This window comes from Quercus suber, unplaced genomic scaffold, assembly GCF_002906115.3.
Source record: "Quercus suber isolate HL8 unplaced genomic scaffold, Cork oak 2.0 scaffold_188, whole genome shotgun sequence".
NCBI lineage: Eukaryota > Viridiplantae > Streptophyta > Magnoliopsida > Fagales > Fagaceae > Quercus > Quercus suber.
Genome location: NW_027069646.1, coordinates 769,360 through 788,378, shown reverse-complemented (window position 1 = coordinate 788,378; position 19,019 = coordinate 769,360). Strand labels below are relative to the sequence as shown.

At 34.3% G+C, this 19,019-nt stretch overlaps 1 protein-coding gene and 1 long non-coding RNA gene across 2 annotated transcripts; one reads left to right on the top strand and one right to left on the bottom strand.

Annotated features, from left to right (window-relative positions):
* Window positions 1–1,574: 1,574 nt before the first annotated feature.
* Window positions 1,575–2,907, bottom strand: LOC112023688 (uncharacterized). Its single transcript, XR_002884052.2, has 3 exons — window positions 2,780–2,907; window positions 2,406–2,482; window positions 1,575–2,298 (listed from the first exon to the last, which is right to left on the bottom strand). It is a non-coding gene; the product is annotated as an uncharacterized LOC112023688 (long non-coding RNA).
* Window positions 2,908–13,188: 10,281 nt separating this feature from the next.
* Window positions 13,189–17,769, top strand: LOC112023763 (probable LRR receptor-like serine/threonine-protein kinase At3g47570). Its single transcript, XM_065778650.1, has 3 exons — window positions 13,189–15,903; window positions 16,768–17,244; window positions 17,622–17,769. Exons 1-2 carry the CDS (start codon window positions 14,451–14,453, stop codon window positions 17,226–17,228), a joined length of 1,914 nt encoding a protein of 637 aa, XP_065634722.1. The 5' UTR covers window positions 13,189–14,450; the 3' UTR covers window positions 17,229–17,244; window positions 17,622–17,769.
* The last annotated feature ends 1,250 nt before the right edge of the window (window positions 17,770–19,019 follow it).

Genomic DNA, 19,019 nt, shown 5'->3' with positions numbered 1-19,019 from the left:
ACCCTTATTTATAAAATTATTTTTACACATTTTAAGGGTCTAAATTAACTTTTTATTATAAATAAAATGAATAATATATAATTGATTACTATTCTTTGTTCAAAATTAGCAATAAATCAAAATATTATAAAGACAAAGAAGCCTATCAAATGCTAGTAATATCTCGCGTTTTTTGCTATTACTCTTGTCTTTGTGCGCTGACCTAATCATAATACTTGCTTTCACAATCCATTATTTGTTGGTCTAAGCAGCAGCAAAAATAGGAGAGAGGGAGAGAGAGAGAGAGAGGCCCCCAAAAAAAAGTCCTTGGGGGAGGGGGGGGGGGGGGGGGTGGAAGTGGCAATTAGTTAGGTGGGAAGGGACGGGTGTGGGATTTTTTTTCCAAAAAAGTTATTACTAGGCTAAAGAATAAACATTAAGATAGTCGTTTTTAAGAATAACTATTCATAAGAAATAGTTGTTCCATATAATAATAACAACCAAACAACGGAATAAGTATTCTTTAGGAAGAACTATTTCATTACAGTGTCTATCACAATGCATCAAACATATGCCCTTAAGAGTGGTTTGTGTTAATTTTCTTACATACGCATAATTGGCTTCACCACATAACCAAAAGAGTAACTTAAAGAGGTTTGAGTTAAATATCTTTAACTGGCATAATTGGCTTCAACACACAACCTAAAAAGTAATAGACAAGTATACATCTTAAGCAACTTCTAGTTCCCATCTGCATCATACTCACCATTGTCCACTTCATTTTTCATATTAACAATTCATTTCATCATCAACAGAAACTTCATTGACACATTTAACTCTAGCTGAAACTCTAACATAGTCAACCTTCAACACCGTCTAAAATGCTAAAAAAAGTGAGGATCATGTAACTTGTCATATTCATCTTCAGCTTCATCTTCATCTTCATCTTCATCTTCATCTTCATAGTCCATTTCCTAATCAACATCTTCATTGACATCTTCAATAGCATCTTCTTTGACATCTTCAACATCATCTTCATCACTATCGTAAAAGACTCTCCTTAAAACTCTATACCAGTAGCATTGTTCAATGCCATTTATAAGTAGATCTTACGCATGGTACAGGTATGTAATCTAAATCTTCTCAATTTGACTCGTTTTGCAGCCAAAGCTGATTCTTAGGGTTAGCTTTCATCGCATCTACAATTTATCCAACGCACATCAGAGTCAAGAATAATCACAATTATATTGGCAATAATTAAAACCCTCAAAGAGTAATATATAACCAATATTCTGAGTTTTTTTTTTTAGAGTGTAACCATTATTGTGAGATTAATAAATACTCCCTAAAACACAATGCAGAAAACATATACACAAGTACAAGAGTCAAGTATCATACGATACTTTTCTATGGGTAAGAAGAGAAGGGTAGGAAAGGGCAATGATACCATCATAAGGGAAACCAGTTTAAGTTGAAGTTAAAATAATGACACTTAAAAAAGTAGGGAAAAAAAAACCACAAATCTTAAAAGTAATACCGGTGATTTTTTCTTTCCAAGCAAAGTCATAACTTTTATCCTGGAGCCCACTAAAAAAAAAAGCCCAGTTAGATTTCATCATATTATGGGAGTAGAATCTTAAAAGGACTTGAGCAAGCAAAAGCATATTGAACACACTTATTTCTCTTACCTTCCATGAAAAGAAATGACAACATAATTAAAGGTTAACAATCTAAAAGAAGAAGTACAAATTTGAAATTTGATAGATATGGAACAAAGATGGTCCATGAAACACAAGAACAAAATAGGAAAAGTTTCAACCTAATCTGGGTTCTTAATTTCTAGCACTGTAGTACATTTCCAGTACAAACAAAAATTTAAATAAATGAATGACTCAAGTCAATCAACCACACAACAATATCCATTGCAGGAATAATCAGATTAATTTTCTAAATACTATCATTTATATTCAAAAAGGAAAGAGGCCAATGATAAAAGAAAGGACGGAGGGGGTTGATATACTAGGCAACACATTTTTTCTTAATAGGTAAATATCAACCAAGGAATTATATCATCAAGGCCAAGAACAGCGCAATATAATATTTTTGAACAAACAATTAATATAAAAATTGTACTGGGAAATGGTGAACTCATATCATAATAGGTAAATCTCAAAACAATGTTTGTAGAAGGCTCTGGTAGAGTCAGATTATCAAAATCCCGAGCAACCTTTACTAGATCAAGCCCACTACGCTGAATATCTCCCATAAAAATTCTTTTGGAGGTCCACTCAGGATAACAGAGAATAACCTTTCTAAGCACTGCAAACACAGATCAAATGTAATTATCAAATTTATTTATCCAGAAAGGATGATTTGGGTTAGGACAAATATCATTAAAGTTCAGTTGGCTCAAACTTATATCACACCTCCTCTGTTCCAATTTATTGAGGTTGAAGATGAATCTGATGATTAATCGGATGGTTGTTGTATTCTCAACTCGTATCTAGAAAGACAAACAAAAAACACAAAAATTGAAAAGACAATAGTAAAAAAAAAAAGTCTGAATATGATAGAGAGAGCCTATGGGCTCAAAATCATTACACATCATAGAATGATAGTGACATGGAGATATGACCAAAATAAAGAGTTGAATACTCCTATTAAATCTTTCGAAACTGTTTTCATTCATGTTCATGTCGAAAACATAATTCTAGAACAAAACAATATGACAGCAAATGAGATCTAGCTTTTTAATTTAATTTGAAAGAAGTGAAAGTAGTTTGAGGATTAGCATTTTTACAAGGACTTCGAAATGGCCTCTGCTGGTTCTGTGACGGACTCCGTTGCAGGTTTTGTGATCATCTCTAACTATGAAACCTTCAAAAACCCCTAACATGAGATGGGTTTTATACAATTCCGATCGAACATTAAATTTACAAAAGCCAAGAATGGTTATTACTAACGGCAATCTCAAAATTGAGGTTTGGTGACTCGGATTTGACGGCTAGTATGAGTCTTTGTTAAAAGAGAGAGAACCCAACTACGCGAACTGGCCTAGTTTAGTTAAAGCCCATTTGCTCTATCTAATAAAATTAAAGCCCATGTTTTTTACAAAAAAGGAAATAGCCCATCCTCTCTCACTGGGCTCAGCCTGTTGAATCATTTTCCATAAAAGAGACCCTATATAACTTTCTTCAAAAACAATGGCCACAAGCCCATTTAATTGTCATTTGCATGGTTCACAACCAAAAATAAAAGAAAGTTGCTCGTGAAGGAGTATTTCGTTTTGTTTATTTAAATTGATTTTCATATGGGTGTAGGTCCTAAGACCGTAGCAAAATCATAAGAAAGCCACAAAATCAATTTCGGTCTGAAATGCATAGTTGGACTACAATTTCGAAACTCTACAGGAACGGCTGGTATAAACTGCATATGCCAATATTTTTGGCTAAGATGGAATAGAATGATTTTAAAAACTAGACCAAACTAGCTGGTTCAACTGTGAACTGGACCTTATTCCGGTTTGGTTATCATAAAAAACCAGAAATTAAATACAAAGTAACAATAATCGGAAACCACCGATTTAACTGGTAAAATCGAAAACTGGTATGGTTAAACCGGTTCTAGTAATTGAATAAGAAAGAAGAAAAAAAAAGCATTGAACCTTTGACTTGGGATTAGATGTTGAGGAAGAAGTGAAGAGCTTGTTTAGAGAGAGAGAGAGAGAGAGAGAGAGAGAGGATGTCTCTTACAGCTTACCATGTGGACTGTGGAGGAAAGGAAAGAAAAGAAAACTAGAAAATAAGAAGAGAGCAAAACTTTGAAGTTTGAATTGATCTGATGGTAAAGAATGGATGAATAGGGGTGTGAAGCTGTCGGGGGAGGTTTTTTGTGCATACCCACGTGTCTTTCACTAGAGGTGTGACTTTGCTAAACTTGAATTTGTTTTGGGGAGTTCAACCTGGAACTCGACATTGGGCCGTATAGACCAATGTCTTCCAATGTATTTTTAAGCCTATAAAATAGATAAAGCCCAAAGTCTTAGAATTATGATAATGGTTTAATATATAAATAATATGCTTAGCATGATAACTTTGATTAGATGGTGAGTTGATACATTATTATTATGTATATTAAGTGATGCCAAATGTTAGAAAATAATTAATTAGGTGTTAAATGTTTAACAATGGGATGAGTCCAATAGTCCATGTCTAGTTGCGGTTCATGGTTCATGTTCAACATAATAAGGTATGTCTAGCAATGGTCCATGTTCAAATGATATATGTCCAATGGCAATTCATTCCAAAAATATGTGTCCAAGGGTAGTTTATGTCCAAATAATATATATCCAACAATGGTTTATGTCCAAGTAATATATGTCCATTGGGAGGTATACATCCAAATAATATATCCAACTGTGGTAGATCAATTTATTAATATACATGTCTATTAATAAAGTATTAGTGTGATCATATTTCATTAAATTGTGAGATAATGGTAAAACGATAATGAGCTAACATATACTTAATAATGTAATTTCAAAGATGGAGAAAAACATTGACTTATCTTTTATGTTTTTGACTCCAGCTGTACAACATCACTTTGTTCTTTATGTGATTTGTGGTTCCAGCCGTATGACATTAGTGAGCTTCATAGTTTGTGGCTCTTGCTTTATAGCGTTAATGAGCTAATAACATTCCAGCAATATAATGACATTAGTTAAGTGGGATAATGATAACGAATAAAATATACTTAATCATATAAGTTTGAAAGTAAAATATAATGACTTATCTTCATAGTTTGGACTCCAGCCGTAGGGCAGTAGTGGACTTAGACATTTCAGCAGCCTTCATAGTTTGTGGCTCCAGCCGTAGAATAACAGTGGACTTATGACATTTCAGCAGCGTGATAAAATAAGTCCAGCGGTACAATATGATATTATGAGTCCTTCTATGGTGACTTCAGGATTGAAAGGGAAAAATGGGTGCAACTGGAGGGAGAAAGAGTATGTCCAGCCATGTGCATAGGTTGGTTAAGTTTATCCTCTTTCATCATGCACTTAAATGACTTTCCCATGTAATGCTCTTTTAGTTTTTAGTCAAATATGAGTGATGTTGCCTTTCATGAGAATGACTTTTAGTATTATAAATTTTTGCCTTTCATAAGAAGGGCTTTTAGCATTATGAATATATGTATTCCATGAGAAAATGGCTTTTAGTAATAAGTTCTTGGAAGGGTGTTTGATATATTTTAAGATGTATGGAGATGGTAAGAAATATGTATATTTTGTGAGATATGATGTTTGTAATATGTATAGAAATTATATGTAGATACTTTGTTGGACATGGATTTTGTATATGTATACTTTGTGAGACATGGAATTTAAAGATGTATAAGAAGTATGTATGGGTATTTTGTGGGGAATGTGTTTGTAAAATATATGGAAGTGTGAGATAAATAATATGAGGGTTAAATGTAGCAAAAGCTGCTATTGGAGTTGTTTTTTGTGTTATGACATTGGTTATATTGCTTTCTAAGAAGTGAGGTATTGCAAGGGAAATAGAGAAAGAAATGGAGATGTGTTTATGAGCAGTAAAATTATGATATTTCAGAATGATGGAGTGTGGGAAAGATGGGTAATGGATAATGATGTTGTAATATGTGTGTTGTGTTGTTATTTATGAGGAGGGATTTTGTAAGAGAGATGCAGAAGTATGAAAATGTGTATGTGGCAGCCAAATGAAGTTTCAGAATAAGGGGGTGAGAGAGGGATGGATCGGTCCCCTTTAGTATGTAGCTTGGTCCTCTTTATATAGAACCAAGCTATGTAACTAGATCAAAACTTAGTTGGAGGGAAAAATAGCAAATAAAGAAAAGTCTTTGACAAGGTAAGTGGTTTTATTAATGGGATTTTGTTTTTTAGCCAAAAGAAGAAAGCTAGAGACTTCAAGGCTGATGTTATAGCTATAACAGCTGTCAATCACAGCTGTCACAGCTGAATGATATCATCCAAATGACATCTTGCTTGGAGGAAAAAATATTTGGCATTAAATTCATGATTTGGCTAAAAATGGCAAGATAATCTTTATGGGATCCTCTTGTTTCTTTGGGTATGACAGCAAGCTGCTGAGATTGGGCATTAATGGGCAAATGACATCATTTTAGGACATGTGTCAATCTGCTGGAGTTGTTACAGCTTGTGCAAAAGCTGTTGCAACTTCCGCTAGAGCCTTTTTTGGTATTTTCGGCTAAGTTTCCTCTCTTGGAAAAATTATATGTTTAGTCCATATATAATTTTGGTAAGTAATAGACTAGTTGGTTGGTATTTGATGAAGTTTTAGAGATGTAATTATGGTCTTTTTGTATTTTAACCAAATCTTGGAGAGTAAAGAGAGCATTTAATGCTAGATATGAGATACTAATATATATATTTAGCCATGTGCTTGGAATTGATTTATATGAAAATAATAATATGATATAATTATATTTTAAAACTTATATTATATGATGGACATTAATTTTTATGTAAAGAGCATGGGGAGTTTTATCATTTTAAGTATTATGTAATATGAGAGGCTTACCAAACGTTACCTATTGCACACTGACGCGTCAGAGTTCAGGGAATTGGGGAAGATAAGCCAAGCAACATGTTACTGAACATACTTTTTGACCCTCCAAACCACGACTCCCAAAATTCACCCGATGAGACTCATGAGCTTGGATCATTAGTAAAAAATGAGATGAAGTGCTATAAGCTTGAACCATGGGTTTTGACGCATTTTTTGTGTAAATATGAGCTCTTTTGGGCTTTTAGAAGAGATTTTCTCAAAATCTATGATAGTGTTGACGTGGTGCGGGTCGCCAATGAAATGAAGCCATGTGGTATGAAAAATTTGTCCTCAACAGAAGCCAACCCACCAACCTACCAAAACTTACCTTACCTCGCAAACCCTAACAATTTTATTTCACTCTTTGTTGCCTCCCACTCTCATTCTCTTACTTCACTCCTATTTGTTTATAACCCCACCACTAACATCGTTTTCATAATACCTGGTATCAACATTTGTAGGAAAAAGAAAAGAAAATTTTGGTGAGATTACAGTTGTCATTCTATAGAACGTGTGGGCGCTGTTTTTAATGTCTTTTCCTTCTCAAAATAAGGTTAGTGTAAGAGAGTTGCGCTGTGGAATTACTTTTATTTGTTGAGTTTCTTTTCAAGTTGGACCTAAAGCTTTGCCACTCAGAGCATCCACATTTGGATGGCTATATGCCAAATGCAAAGCAAATTTGGCATACAAGCCCAAAAAAAGGCCAGCAACTGGAAAGGCATATGCTAAAATGCTAAAAAAATTTGAGATATTGCTACAGTACCATCTCAAATGTAAGATGGTACTGTAGCTGAATTGTAAAAAAAAAAAAAAATTAATGCTGTCATTTCTCTCTCCTCTCTCCTTTTAACTCAGCCATTTCTCTCTCCTCCCTCATTTTTTTTTCTTTCGTTTCTCTCTCTTCCTTCTTTCTTTCTCATCTACTCTCTTCAGACCCAACACCCTGCGGTGGAGATCGGCGAAGTGGAGATCGTTGGGTGGCAAGATTGGCACGGCGGAGATCGGTGGGTGGCAAGATTGGCACGGCGGAGATTGGTGGGTGGCAGTATATGTGATCGGCGTTGTGGTGGCTGGTATATGTGATCGGAGATTGGTGGGTTTGCTGGTATATGTGATCGGCGTTGTGGTGGCTGGTATCAGCGTTGTGGTGGCTGTGGCGTGGCGGAGATTGGTGGGTGGCGAGATCGGTGGAGCTGTAGTGGCTGTGGCGTTGTGATCCGGTGTGTTTTTTTTTTTTTTTTTTTTTTTTTTTATTTTTTTTTTTCTGTGGGTTTGCTGGTATCGGCGTTGCGGTGGCTGTGGCGTGGCGGAGATCGGTGGATGGTTTTTCTGGGTTTCTGGGTTTGTGGCGTGGAACGGTTTGTGGGTTTCTGGTATATAAATTTTTGGGTTTGCTGGTTAATGGTTTTTTTTTTTCTTTTCTTTTCTGTTTCGCCGATCTGGGTTGTTGAGGAGTTGGGTTGTTTTGCTGGTTAATGATTGAGGAGTTGTGTGGAGGAGTTGGGTTGATATGGATGATGGATTTGGAGAAGGAGGCTGGAAGAAGGTGAAAAGGAAAGGAATGGAGGATGACGCCCGTGGGGGAGAAAATTGAGAAAAAACAAAAAAATAAAAAATATATTTTATTACGTAAATATATTATTTTAATGAGTAGAATAGGAAAATAGAATTTTGGGATGTTGAGTATATTGTAAATGATATGGTATAATTGATAAAGTAGATTTTTAAGATGGTAAAATAAGATAGGATTTAGAATCCGGCTGCGGATGCTCTCAAAACACAAATTGACAGTCAGTCGATAATACCAAGAGTTCATATTATTATCCATTAAGATCATATTTGGGTCATCATGACCTATGGAAATTGAGACTTTATAAAATCCATTATATATGTCATGGTTATACCCAAATGAGTGAGAGGAACAGATATGAAGAGATGAGAGAGAAATATGATTTTTTTTTTTAATTATAATAAAGGTTAATTTTAAAAAAAAATTAAAGAATTTTTTTTTTGGAGGTTTTTTTTAATGAAATTTTTTTTGCCTTGACATGTTTAATTAATTGTTTAAAAAAAGTTTGATTAACGTGTCAAGATTTGATTAGTCCAACATGTATATATGACAAATTTATGTGTCACTTAATGGACATATTAGTGTGGACATTTACGAAATATCTTCCGATCGTGCAGGAAACCTTATGAATCTCATCACAACCGTCGCACGCGCGTCGCCTTGGTTCGCAAACTGTCAGGAAATAATGACGATAGAACCAACCGTCAGGCACAACACGTCTTTTAAGGGCGCATTAATTGGTCTCTTAACCTCCCAATGCGTGCTGATCGGTTTTACCAGATGGAAAATGTGCCCAAGGCTCCTTGATTCGTCCTCGGTCGCCGTGCACGAATCAAGGGGGGGCTAATGTACGGTGTGCCCCCCCTAGGCCCCTCTGGACATTGGGCCCAAACTACGCAAATAGGCCCATGGTTGCTGACTCCCTCGTTAGGAGCTAGGCTCAAGAGCCAGGCTCAAGAGCCACCAGAGTAGCCGAGCATGAATCAAAGGGGTAAGGTACGGTCCTGTAGAGCCCAAGCACATTTGGGCCTAAAGTTCTGGCACAACAGGGCGGCCCACAACCTCGGTCTAGGCCCACATGAACTGCGGGTTCTGGCATTTTCACCTGATCCTTACTCAGGGACCTTTGCCGAGCAGTGAAACAGGAATAACATCCGAACATATGGTCATTTGCATATCTGGAAGCACCCGGAAGCACCACCACCGGGCATGATTTCTGGAGTGGGAATCAAGTTCCAAAGCCACACTCACCGCTTCCCACTCCCACCTAACCACCCACTTATGATCAATGATACTGGACCTCCCATTGCACTAACCATGGGAGTAATCATGGTCTCTTCACTGGCCTTGAGCTATAAATATGAGGAGTTGGAGCAAAAAAGGAGGGGGGAAAAAGGTTCACCAGAAATAGGGAGAAAGGAAAAAGAGGGAGATAGGAAGAGCTGGTAAAGAGAAAGAGGTGGTTTAGGTAGTGGGGAAGAGAAAAGTGATCTCATTGAGTCTCTGTGCTAAGAACGACCCAGAGTAGAAAACTCAAGCCCACCAAACAAATAAGTTGTGAGCCCAAGTGAGCCACAGCCTAGTGGTCTCGCTTACGCTGCGCACAATAATAATCTCCTTAAGAGTATGAGAATTTGAATAATAAATTTAAAACTTAAAAATTTTAGTTGTACCAAAAGAGATTAGGAAAATATAATGCATAATAAAAATAGTTAGAAAAATATGGATCATTTCAAAAAAGAATTATATCAATCAAAAATACCAAAAATGATAAAATTATACTATACTTGTAAAAAAAGAGTGATGGAAATTGATTTTAGAAATTGTTTAATTTTTAGAGAAAATAGATTATCTACAATCAATAAAATTTAGATAATAAATTATATATTATACCATACCTCAAAATAATTATGTAATCTCATACTTCGTATAAGTCTGCAACTAGTTATGAATATAAAATGAAAGTAAAACCTCTCCACAAAAAAGAAAAAAAGAGAGGACAACCAACCCACTATCCATATTTTAATGTTGACATGTTAGCCTAAGAAAATGGAAACTTACGAATGAAAATGAAAGTAAAACCACTCCACAAAAAAGAAAAAAGAGAGGACCACCAAACCCACTTTCCATATTTTAATGTTGACATGTTAGCCTAAGAAAATAAAAATGGAAGAAAAACCAGTCCACAAAAAAGAAAAAAGAGAGAACCACCAACCCACTATCCATATTTTAATGTTGACATGTTAGCCTAAGAAAATGGAAACTTACGAATAAAAATGAAAGTAAAACCACTCCACAAAAAAGAAAAAAGAGAGGACCACCAACCCACTTTCCATATTTTGATGTTGACATGTTAGCCTAAGAAAATGGAAACTTACGAGTAAAAATGAAAGTAAAACCACTCCACAAAAAAAGAAAATAGAGAGGACCACCAACCCACTATCCATATTTTCATATTGACATGTTAGCCTAAGAAAATGGAAACAAACCCACCCCACCATCCAACTTGTCATGCTGATATGATTAGCGATATAGTGTTGATTGCCATTTGATTATGTAAATTTACTACATATAAATCTTATAAATCTATCTATGTAATATTTAAAAGTTAAAACATAACAATTATTGTTAATATGTTCTTTTTGAGCCATATTAGCATAGTATTACCACCGCGCAACTTTGGGGGGTAAGAGTTCAGAGTTCAAGTATCTAAGAGTGAGTTTTACACATATGTACATAAATTAGACTAAAGTAGAATTCTATCACAGGAAAAAAAGATTAAAAAAAAAAAAGCGTAGCACCACTTCGGCCCATTTGGTCCAATTTGGCCTCCTTCGGTCCAATTTGGTCCATTCGGTCAGCTTTGGTCCACTTCGGTCCATATGATTTATTCAGTCCACTTTTGTCCTTTCTATCAATTTCGGTCCATTTTGGACTTTTGGCCTCAAAATTTCTTTTTTTTTTTTTTTCCCTTAATTTTTGGGTTAAAAGGTATGAAATTTTATTTTATTTGGTTCAAACTCTTTAGTTTTAGACTAAAAAATACAAATAAAATGGGCATTAGAAGTTAGAGATATAGACCCTAAAAAAAAAAAAAAAATGATAAATATTTTAAAGATTATCTTAAAAATCATGTTTCAATAATATAGATATTATACTTATATTAATGGGAGTGTACATTTAAAAAAAAAAAAAAAAAAAAAATTCTTGGCAGGGGTATGCAGCAACCTGCAAAACCGACCTGATCCAACACAAACCGCTAGGTTGGGTCAATTTTTAGTGGGTTTGGTTAGGTTATGAAATTTTTTTTATTGTGGTTCGGGTTAGGTTCAGATCATAAGATTCACAAATCCACTAAACCAGACCCGACCTACCTATATGTAATATATATATATATATATAATTTAACATGTCATGGGTTAAGTCACAAAGCTCTTAATTTGCTTGTTAACTTATTGTTGAAATCCGTATTTTGCCATATAGTTATCCAATTTACACAAGAGTTGAATGTTTAAAATACTTCAATGGCTTTGTAGTTCAATTAGTTGGTAGTTTGGTACCACTTGGTATTTTTAATGAAGATATCCCTAATCTATGAAGCATGAATACTTCATTTTGGGCCGCCATACTCATGTTGTATTTGTGTCATACCTATGTCATACTTGGTTTGTCATGTTATAATTTTTATCAATGTTTAATATCCTTACCCGTACTTGTACTCGTGTCTGTGCTTCCTAGTCCATGATTTAAAGGTCAAGTCTCCTCATATACTTCCATTCTATCTAAATAAATGTTTGATATTTGCCACAAGTGATTTTGACATAAACGTTGAACACTCTTAGCGGGATAAGGGATTTTTTTTTTCAATATAAGTGGATTAAGTATTAAGCCTCTTCTCTCCAAAAAAAAAAAAGTATTAAGCCTCAAGTTCTTCAAAAATTAAACCCAAATTGAAGAACAGACCGACTTAAGCATTTTGAAAATGAAAAATGGGAAAAAGTCTATTGTAAAGCATTCCAAATGCAGTTATCACAATAACAATTTACTTTTCCACTTGACAAAATCCTAAACTTGTTTGAATGCAAGGAACTTATATATGAACCTAAAATCTCAAATTAATTAGCTAGATTTTAAAATTTTCTATATGGAAAAGCTTAATGTATGTACCATTGGCTGCCAATGATTGAATGATTAAGTGAAGAGCACAATATATACCTAGATTCTTGCCTCAGTTGGCTAATTATATCTTACTACCAACACTAGACATGAAAATTAGGTGGTCACTACAGCAAGAACAGACTCCAAACATGGTTCGTGTATCTGGTATCTTGACAATGTAGAAGAATCTGCGCCAAATCAAAAGCTACCATTGGCTCTCTTTATATTGAAAGAAACGCCTAGTACCACTATTTGATTAGACCCAAATCTATTAAAACATGACTTCAAAGTTGAGACTTTTTGAAATTACTCGCATCGTTTTTCGCAAGGCAGCAAGGACAAATTTAATACCATGCGAAGTGTCAAACACGGTGGAAAATCATGATTCAAACGTCAAGTGTGAAGCCATATTATGGTCGCCTCCATCAGAATCCGCAGTGAGTGACAATGACTTTATGACAATGTTAAACATCGTCCAAGCAACCCATGTGAAACTATTAAACCATTCCCATTGGAAAATTGTGGAATATCCAATGTGAAAATAATATGATTCTTCCAATCTTCGTCGTGTTAGTATTAAACAACTCTATTTTTTTCAATTCAAGAGCGGTACACATCCTTCTCAAAAAAAAAAAAAAAAAAAAAAGGAGCAGTACACATAGGTTGAGTTTGGATTGCATTGAAAATGAATCTAAATGCGTGTCTGTATTTTTTCTGTGGGTTCCGTGCACTATTCACGGGACCCGCAAATACAAATTTTTTTTTAGTACGAGACTATAGGCTAACGTATTTAGTGGAGTACAATTTCAATATAAGTGCATGTTCCGCCCTTAGCCCCAATGGATTCATCAGCCTCCATTTCACATAGTCACCAGCTTCCTTCTCCTCCATACCAAATGACGCTTCAGCAAACCAATTTGCGTGCATCATCAAGTTCTCTATACCTTCATGTAATTCTTCTCTTCTCCACATGCCTACTCTGCTTGCAGACTGCCATTACAACCATTGCTCCAACAAACGAGACTGATCGTTTGGCTTTGCTCAAATTCAAAAAATTTGTACCTCATGATCCCTTTAACATATTGAGTTCATGGAATGATTCTATGAACTTCTGCAACTGGCATGGAATCACATGCAGCCGTTGGCACCAAAGAGTCACGGCCTTGAACCTAGAGGACTATAAGTTACGTGGATCCATATCCCCTGATATTGGAAACCTCACCTTTCTTAGGTTGATCAACCTCCAAAATAATAGCTTCTATGGCGAAATACCACAAGAAGTCGGCCATTTATATCGACTACAACAGCTCAATCTCAACAATAACACGTTGGAAGGGGAAATTCCATCCAGCTTGTCCAACTGCTCTAATCTCATGTTCATAAATCTTATTGTGAATAACCTTAAAGGGAAGATTCCAGCTGAGCTAGGCTCTTTGATGAAGCTTGAAAGACTTTCTCTTTCTGGAAACAATCTAACATGAGGTATTCCACCATCTTTTGGAAATATTTCGTCACTCCAAAATTTCAGTGCATCGTACAATAATTTGGTGGGAAATATTCCAGATGCCATAGGCCAATTAAAAGGCTTAAGACGATTCGTAATTGGGACCAATAAATTGTCAGGTACAATTCCTTCCTCTCTTTACAATGTGTCATCTCTCCATATATTGTCAGTTCCAGAGAACCAACTTAATGGCACACTTCCACTTAACATAGGTCTCAATCTTCCTAATCTCCAACTTCTTGAAGCTGCTTTTAATAATTTCTTTGGGCCAATCCCTGCTTCATTATGCAATGCAACTCAACTTCAAATCATTGATTTAGGTGAAAACAATTTTATAGGATCAGTTCCAACTGATTTGGGAAATCTGTTGGCTCTTTACCAGCTACGGTTGAGTAGTAATTACCTAGGAAGGGACCTCCATTTCTTAACATCTTTAACAAACTGTAGTAGACTTGAAATATTGGGTTTACATACAAACCAATTTGAGGGTGTTTTGCCTAATTCTATATCTAACTTGTCCACTCAACTCACAGGATTGTATTTTACAGATAATGAACTATCTGGAACTATTCCTGCATCATTAGAGAATCTTGTCAACTTAATTGTCTTGAGCTTATATTCTAATCACTTCATGGGCATCATTCCTACTACTTTCGGGAAGTTTCAAAAGATCCAAGTATTGGGTTTAGGTGGAAACAAACTATCAGGAGAAATACCAGCCTCCATAGGCAACCTTACTCAATTGTTCGCACTTGAATTAGGTGAAAACAAATTCGAAGGAACCATACCTCCAACAATTGTAAACTGTCAAAATCTGCAATACTTAAACATTTCACAAAATAACCTAAATGGATCCATACCCCAACAGCTTTTTGGTCCTTCTTCCCTTCAACTAATATTCCTCGATTTGTCACACAACTCTTTTACGGGCAAATTACCATTCAAAGTAGGTAGTCTGAAAAATGTTTACGGACTGGATGTCTCTAACAATAATTTATCTGGTGAAATTCCTACATCTATAGGAAATTGTTTGATCTTGGAAACCCTTTACTTGCAAGGGAATTCTTTTGAAGGATCACTACCATCATCTATTGCTTCTTTGAAAGGCCTCCAAGAGCTAGATGTTTCACAAAATAACCTATCAGGATCCATTCCAAAGGGTATAGAGAAGCTTCCTTTTCTTGAATATTTGAATATTTCGTTCAATAATTTTGAGGGTGAGGTACCAACCGAAGGGGTTTTTAAAAATACAAGTATCATATCATTGATTGGAAATACTAAACTTTGTGGTGGTATATCAAAATTGCAGTTGCCAAAATGCCCTTTAAGCATCATGAAACCACGAAAATCCATTGGCTTCAAACTAGTAGTAGTTGTTTCCATTGTTATATTTTTCTTTTTGTTTTCATCCTTTCTTGTTCTTTTTTGGATGAAAAGATCAAAAAAGAAATTGCCTTCTATGGTTTCAACAATAGGCCTCCTTCCGAATGTTTCATACAAAGAACTTTATCAGGCAACTAGTAGGTTCTCTCCAAGTAATTTAATTGGATATGGCAGTTTTGGTGCTGTTTATAAAGGAGCTCTTGGTCAAGAAGAAAGACTAGTTGCTATCAAGGTCCTTAACCTTCAACACAAAAGAGCTTCCAAAAGTTTCATGGCTGAATGCAATGCATTACGAAACATTCGGCATCGGAATCTTGTTAAGATATTAACATGTTGCTCTAGCATGGATTACAATGGGAATCAATTCAAAGCTCTAGTCTTCGAATTCATGACAAATGGAAGCTTAGATATTTGGCTACATCCAGAGAGAGACAACAAAAATCAATCAAGTAACTTAAGCCTTCTTCAAAGACTAAATATTGCAATTGATGTGGCTTCTGCAATAGATTATCTTCATAATCATTCAGCACAACCAATCATTCATTGTGATTTAAAGCCAAGTAATAATCTTCTTGATAATGATATGGTTGCTCATGTAAGCGATTTTGGCTTAGCAAGACTCCTCCCAGCCACTGATGATTGTTCTCAAAAGCAATCTAGTACAATTGGAATAAAGGGATCTATTGGCTATGCTGCTCCAGGTAATGTCTTTCCAATTTTGTGTAAATTCTAAAATATCTTAATAGACATAGTTAAATTAACTGTTTGAAAAATATTAATTTTTTATTTTTACTTTTACAATTACCTTACTATCAACACAAGATTCTCTCTCTCAAATGCAACATGGAAACATGAATACACACACTGAATTTATTTTTTAAATAAACTCAAAGAATGAAAAGCTTTAAACATGAATTAAATTGATTGACAAATGTCATTGACTATCCATTCACTTACTTTGTTTTATTAAGCATTTATTTCCTCAACACTACGTCTTTGTGATAATAGCTCGCCAATCGGCTATATCAAATATGGTGTAGTTGCCCTCAAAACAGATCTGTGCTACAATTTTGCGTATTTTATTCATATAAACAAGTTTTCAACGAACAAATGTTCAAGTAATGGATAGTAATATAGGACATATGATTTTTTTTTTTTTTTTTTGAACATATATGGGTGGACCATGGAGCTAAAGGCCCAAGGCATTTAGGAAGGCCAGTATCTAATGTGTCCAACATGATTGTATGACCATACCATTTAAAAATTAACTTGATTAGATTATCCTAATCCTAATCATTAACCATATTTCCTTTACTACTACATCTAAACCATTAATATTACCTCCTTCTACTAGACCCCAAAAGTTTTATTTTGATGGACATATTACCATTTTCTTAACTTGAAATTTTGTAATCATGGTATCTATCATCATGTTTTTCCTTAGGTTCAATTTGTTTCTACCTTCATTTTTTTTATATGAATCAAATGAATTTGCACTCTCCTTAAATCCCAAATCTCATTATAAACAAGAACTGCAAAATCTCCTTACATAACATAATGTGTAGAGTATGGCATGGGCGGTGAGGCTTCAACAGAAGGGGACGTGTATAGCTATGGTATATTTCTACTGGAGATGTTCTTGAGGAAAAGACCCACTGACGAAATGTTTAAAGATGGTCTCAATCTCCATAATTTTGCTAAAATGGCATTGCCAAAAAGGCTTGTTCAAATTGTAGACCCAATCCTTCTACCAAGAGAAGTTGAAGAAACACAAACAACAACATTGGCTAGAGAATATAACAACGAAAATGAAATTCAAACAGATGAAGAAACTCTTGATATTGTGAACCTCTGCCACATTGATGCCAATTTGAATAAGTGCTTAGTCTCGGTCCTTGAAATTGGACTTGCCTGTTCAATGGAGTCGCCAAAAGAAAGAATGAATATGGAGGAAGTTACTAGAGAAATGCATTTAATTAAAAATGCCTTTCTTGGTTCCAAGATCCGTAGAGGTGGACTTATCTAGTAGAATCCAAGTTGAGGTAATGCTATATTTCAATTTTGAATTTGTTTAAGTAGAATATCGCATGACAATTATCTCGTAAAATAATTAGAAGCCATTATGTGTTTTTTTAGACATATGATTTCTTTCCTTGTTCCAATTAATTTTCCATAAACACAAGCGTATATTTTTTTTATTTAAAAAAAATTCTTTTTTGTTTGATAATCATGATTGTTTAATTGATTTCGTTGTTCTCATTGAAATTTTTGACTATTTAAACCAAGAACCTTAATGGATAAGGGTACTTTAATTTTCTTTTATTTTTTAATGAGCAAATGCAAAACATGTTATTGTTTTTGGTATCATGATATTTATTTACAATCATAGAACATAACTAATTTTTTACTTAAATTCTAGGTGCAATAAGCTACTTGAAGAGATCAGTGGAATCTACATGCTACCCTTGTTGAGCAAAGATTTGGCATTTGTATGTGGCATTCTTGTTTAATCTCATTTGTTTGAAGGATCAATGTATGACTTCTTTGGTTCTTAGTTCTTAACATAAGGGTTTTTTTTTTTTTTTTTTTTGGAGGGGTCCCTTATCGGGAATCATAATCTCCCTTAAACTTTATGAGAAGAATAACATATAATATTAAATCTCTTATTTGCCCTTAAATTACTTAAAGGGTAAAGAATTTGAATTACAAGATTAGCTGCATGTTATAACTATTTCAACAACAAAAAAATTTGTTGGGTAAATTAAATCATATAAATTGGAAAAGTAAAGGGAAAAATGAAGATTTCATGAATAAGCTAACAAACAAATTAGGAACATTTTGCTAAACCCAATAAATGTTAGTCTACAAAAATATGATAACTCAAGCAACATTGGATTTCTGCATATATCTAACATTTATCACAAAACTCAAGGTGGATATTGTCATTTCCACAAAATATTATTGGTTATTGTAGTTTCTTTATTGCCAAGGAGGTTCATGTAATTTCCATTCTTTTTTCTATGAATATCTGAGCATTATTATTAATAAGGCATTTGAACAAGATGGAAGGAGAAGAACAAAGTAAAAAGGTTAATAAAGAGAATCATGATTTCTAAGTTTGGAATAAGTGAAAGACTCTGGACTTATAATCATCACTATGTACTTTTACTCATGTAATCTATTTAATAAGTTATGCAACTTGTAAAAAAAAATGCAAGTAAATAGTTTTATAAGTTATCATTAAGAAGTAAAAAAAGTAGATTCCTTTAAACTGATTTAGAGGAAAACTTTATCTTCTCATTTTTCATGTGTCAGTCCTATTTTAATTAGCACCGAAAAAAAAAAAAAAAAAAACAAATCCATGATCCATTACTCTATGAAAATATCATGATTTTTTTTTTTTTTTTTTTTTTTTTTGGGAGGGGTCCTTTGTTGGGAATCATAATCTCCCTTAAACTTTATGAGAAGAATAACATATACTATTAAATCTCTTATTTGCCCTCAAATTACTTAAAGGGTAAAGAATTTGAATTGCAAGATTAGCTGCATATTATAACTATTTCAACAACAACAATATAAATTGGAAAAGTAAAGGGAAAAATGAAGATTTCATCAATAAGCTAACAAATAAATTAGGAACATTTTGCTGAACCCAATATATGTTAGTCTACAAAAATATGATAACTCGAGCAGCATTGGATTTCATCATATATCTAACATTTATCACAAAACTCAAGGAGGATATTGTCATTTCTACAAAAAATTATTGGTTATTGTAGTTTCTTTATTGCCAAGAAGGTTCATGTAATTTCCGTTC

Excerpts from the sequence above, each read along its gene's own strand:
- LOC112023763 (XM_065778650.1), top strand. The coding sequence starts at position 14,451 with ATGGGCATCATTCCTACTACTTTCGGGAAGTTTCAAAAGATCCAAGTA. Across the intron at positions 15,904-16,767 it reads TATTGGCTATGCTGCTCCAG|AGTATGGCATGGGCGGTGAG; the intron begins GTAATGTCTTTC and ends CATAATGTGTAG.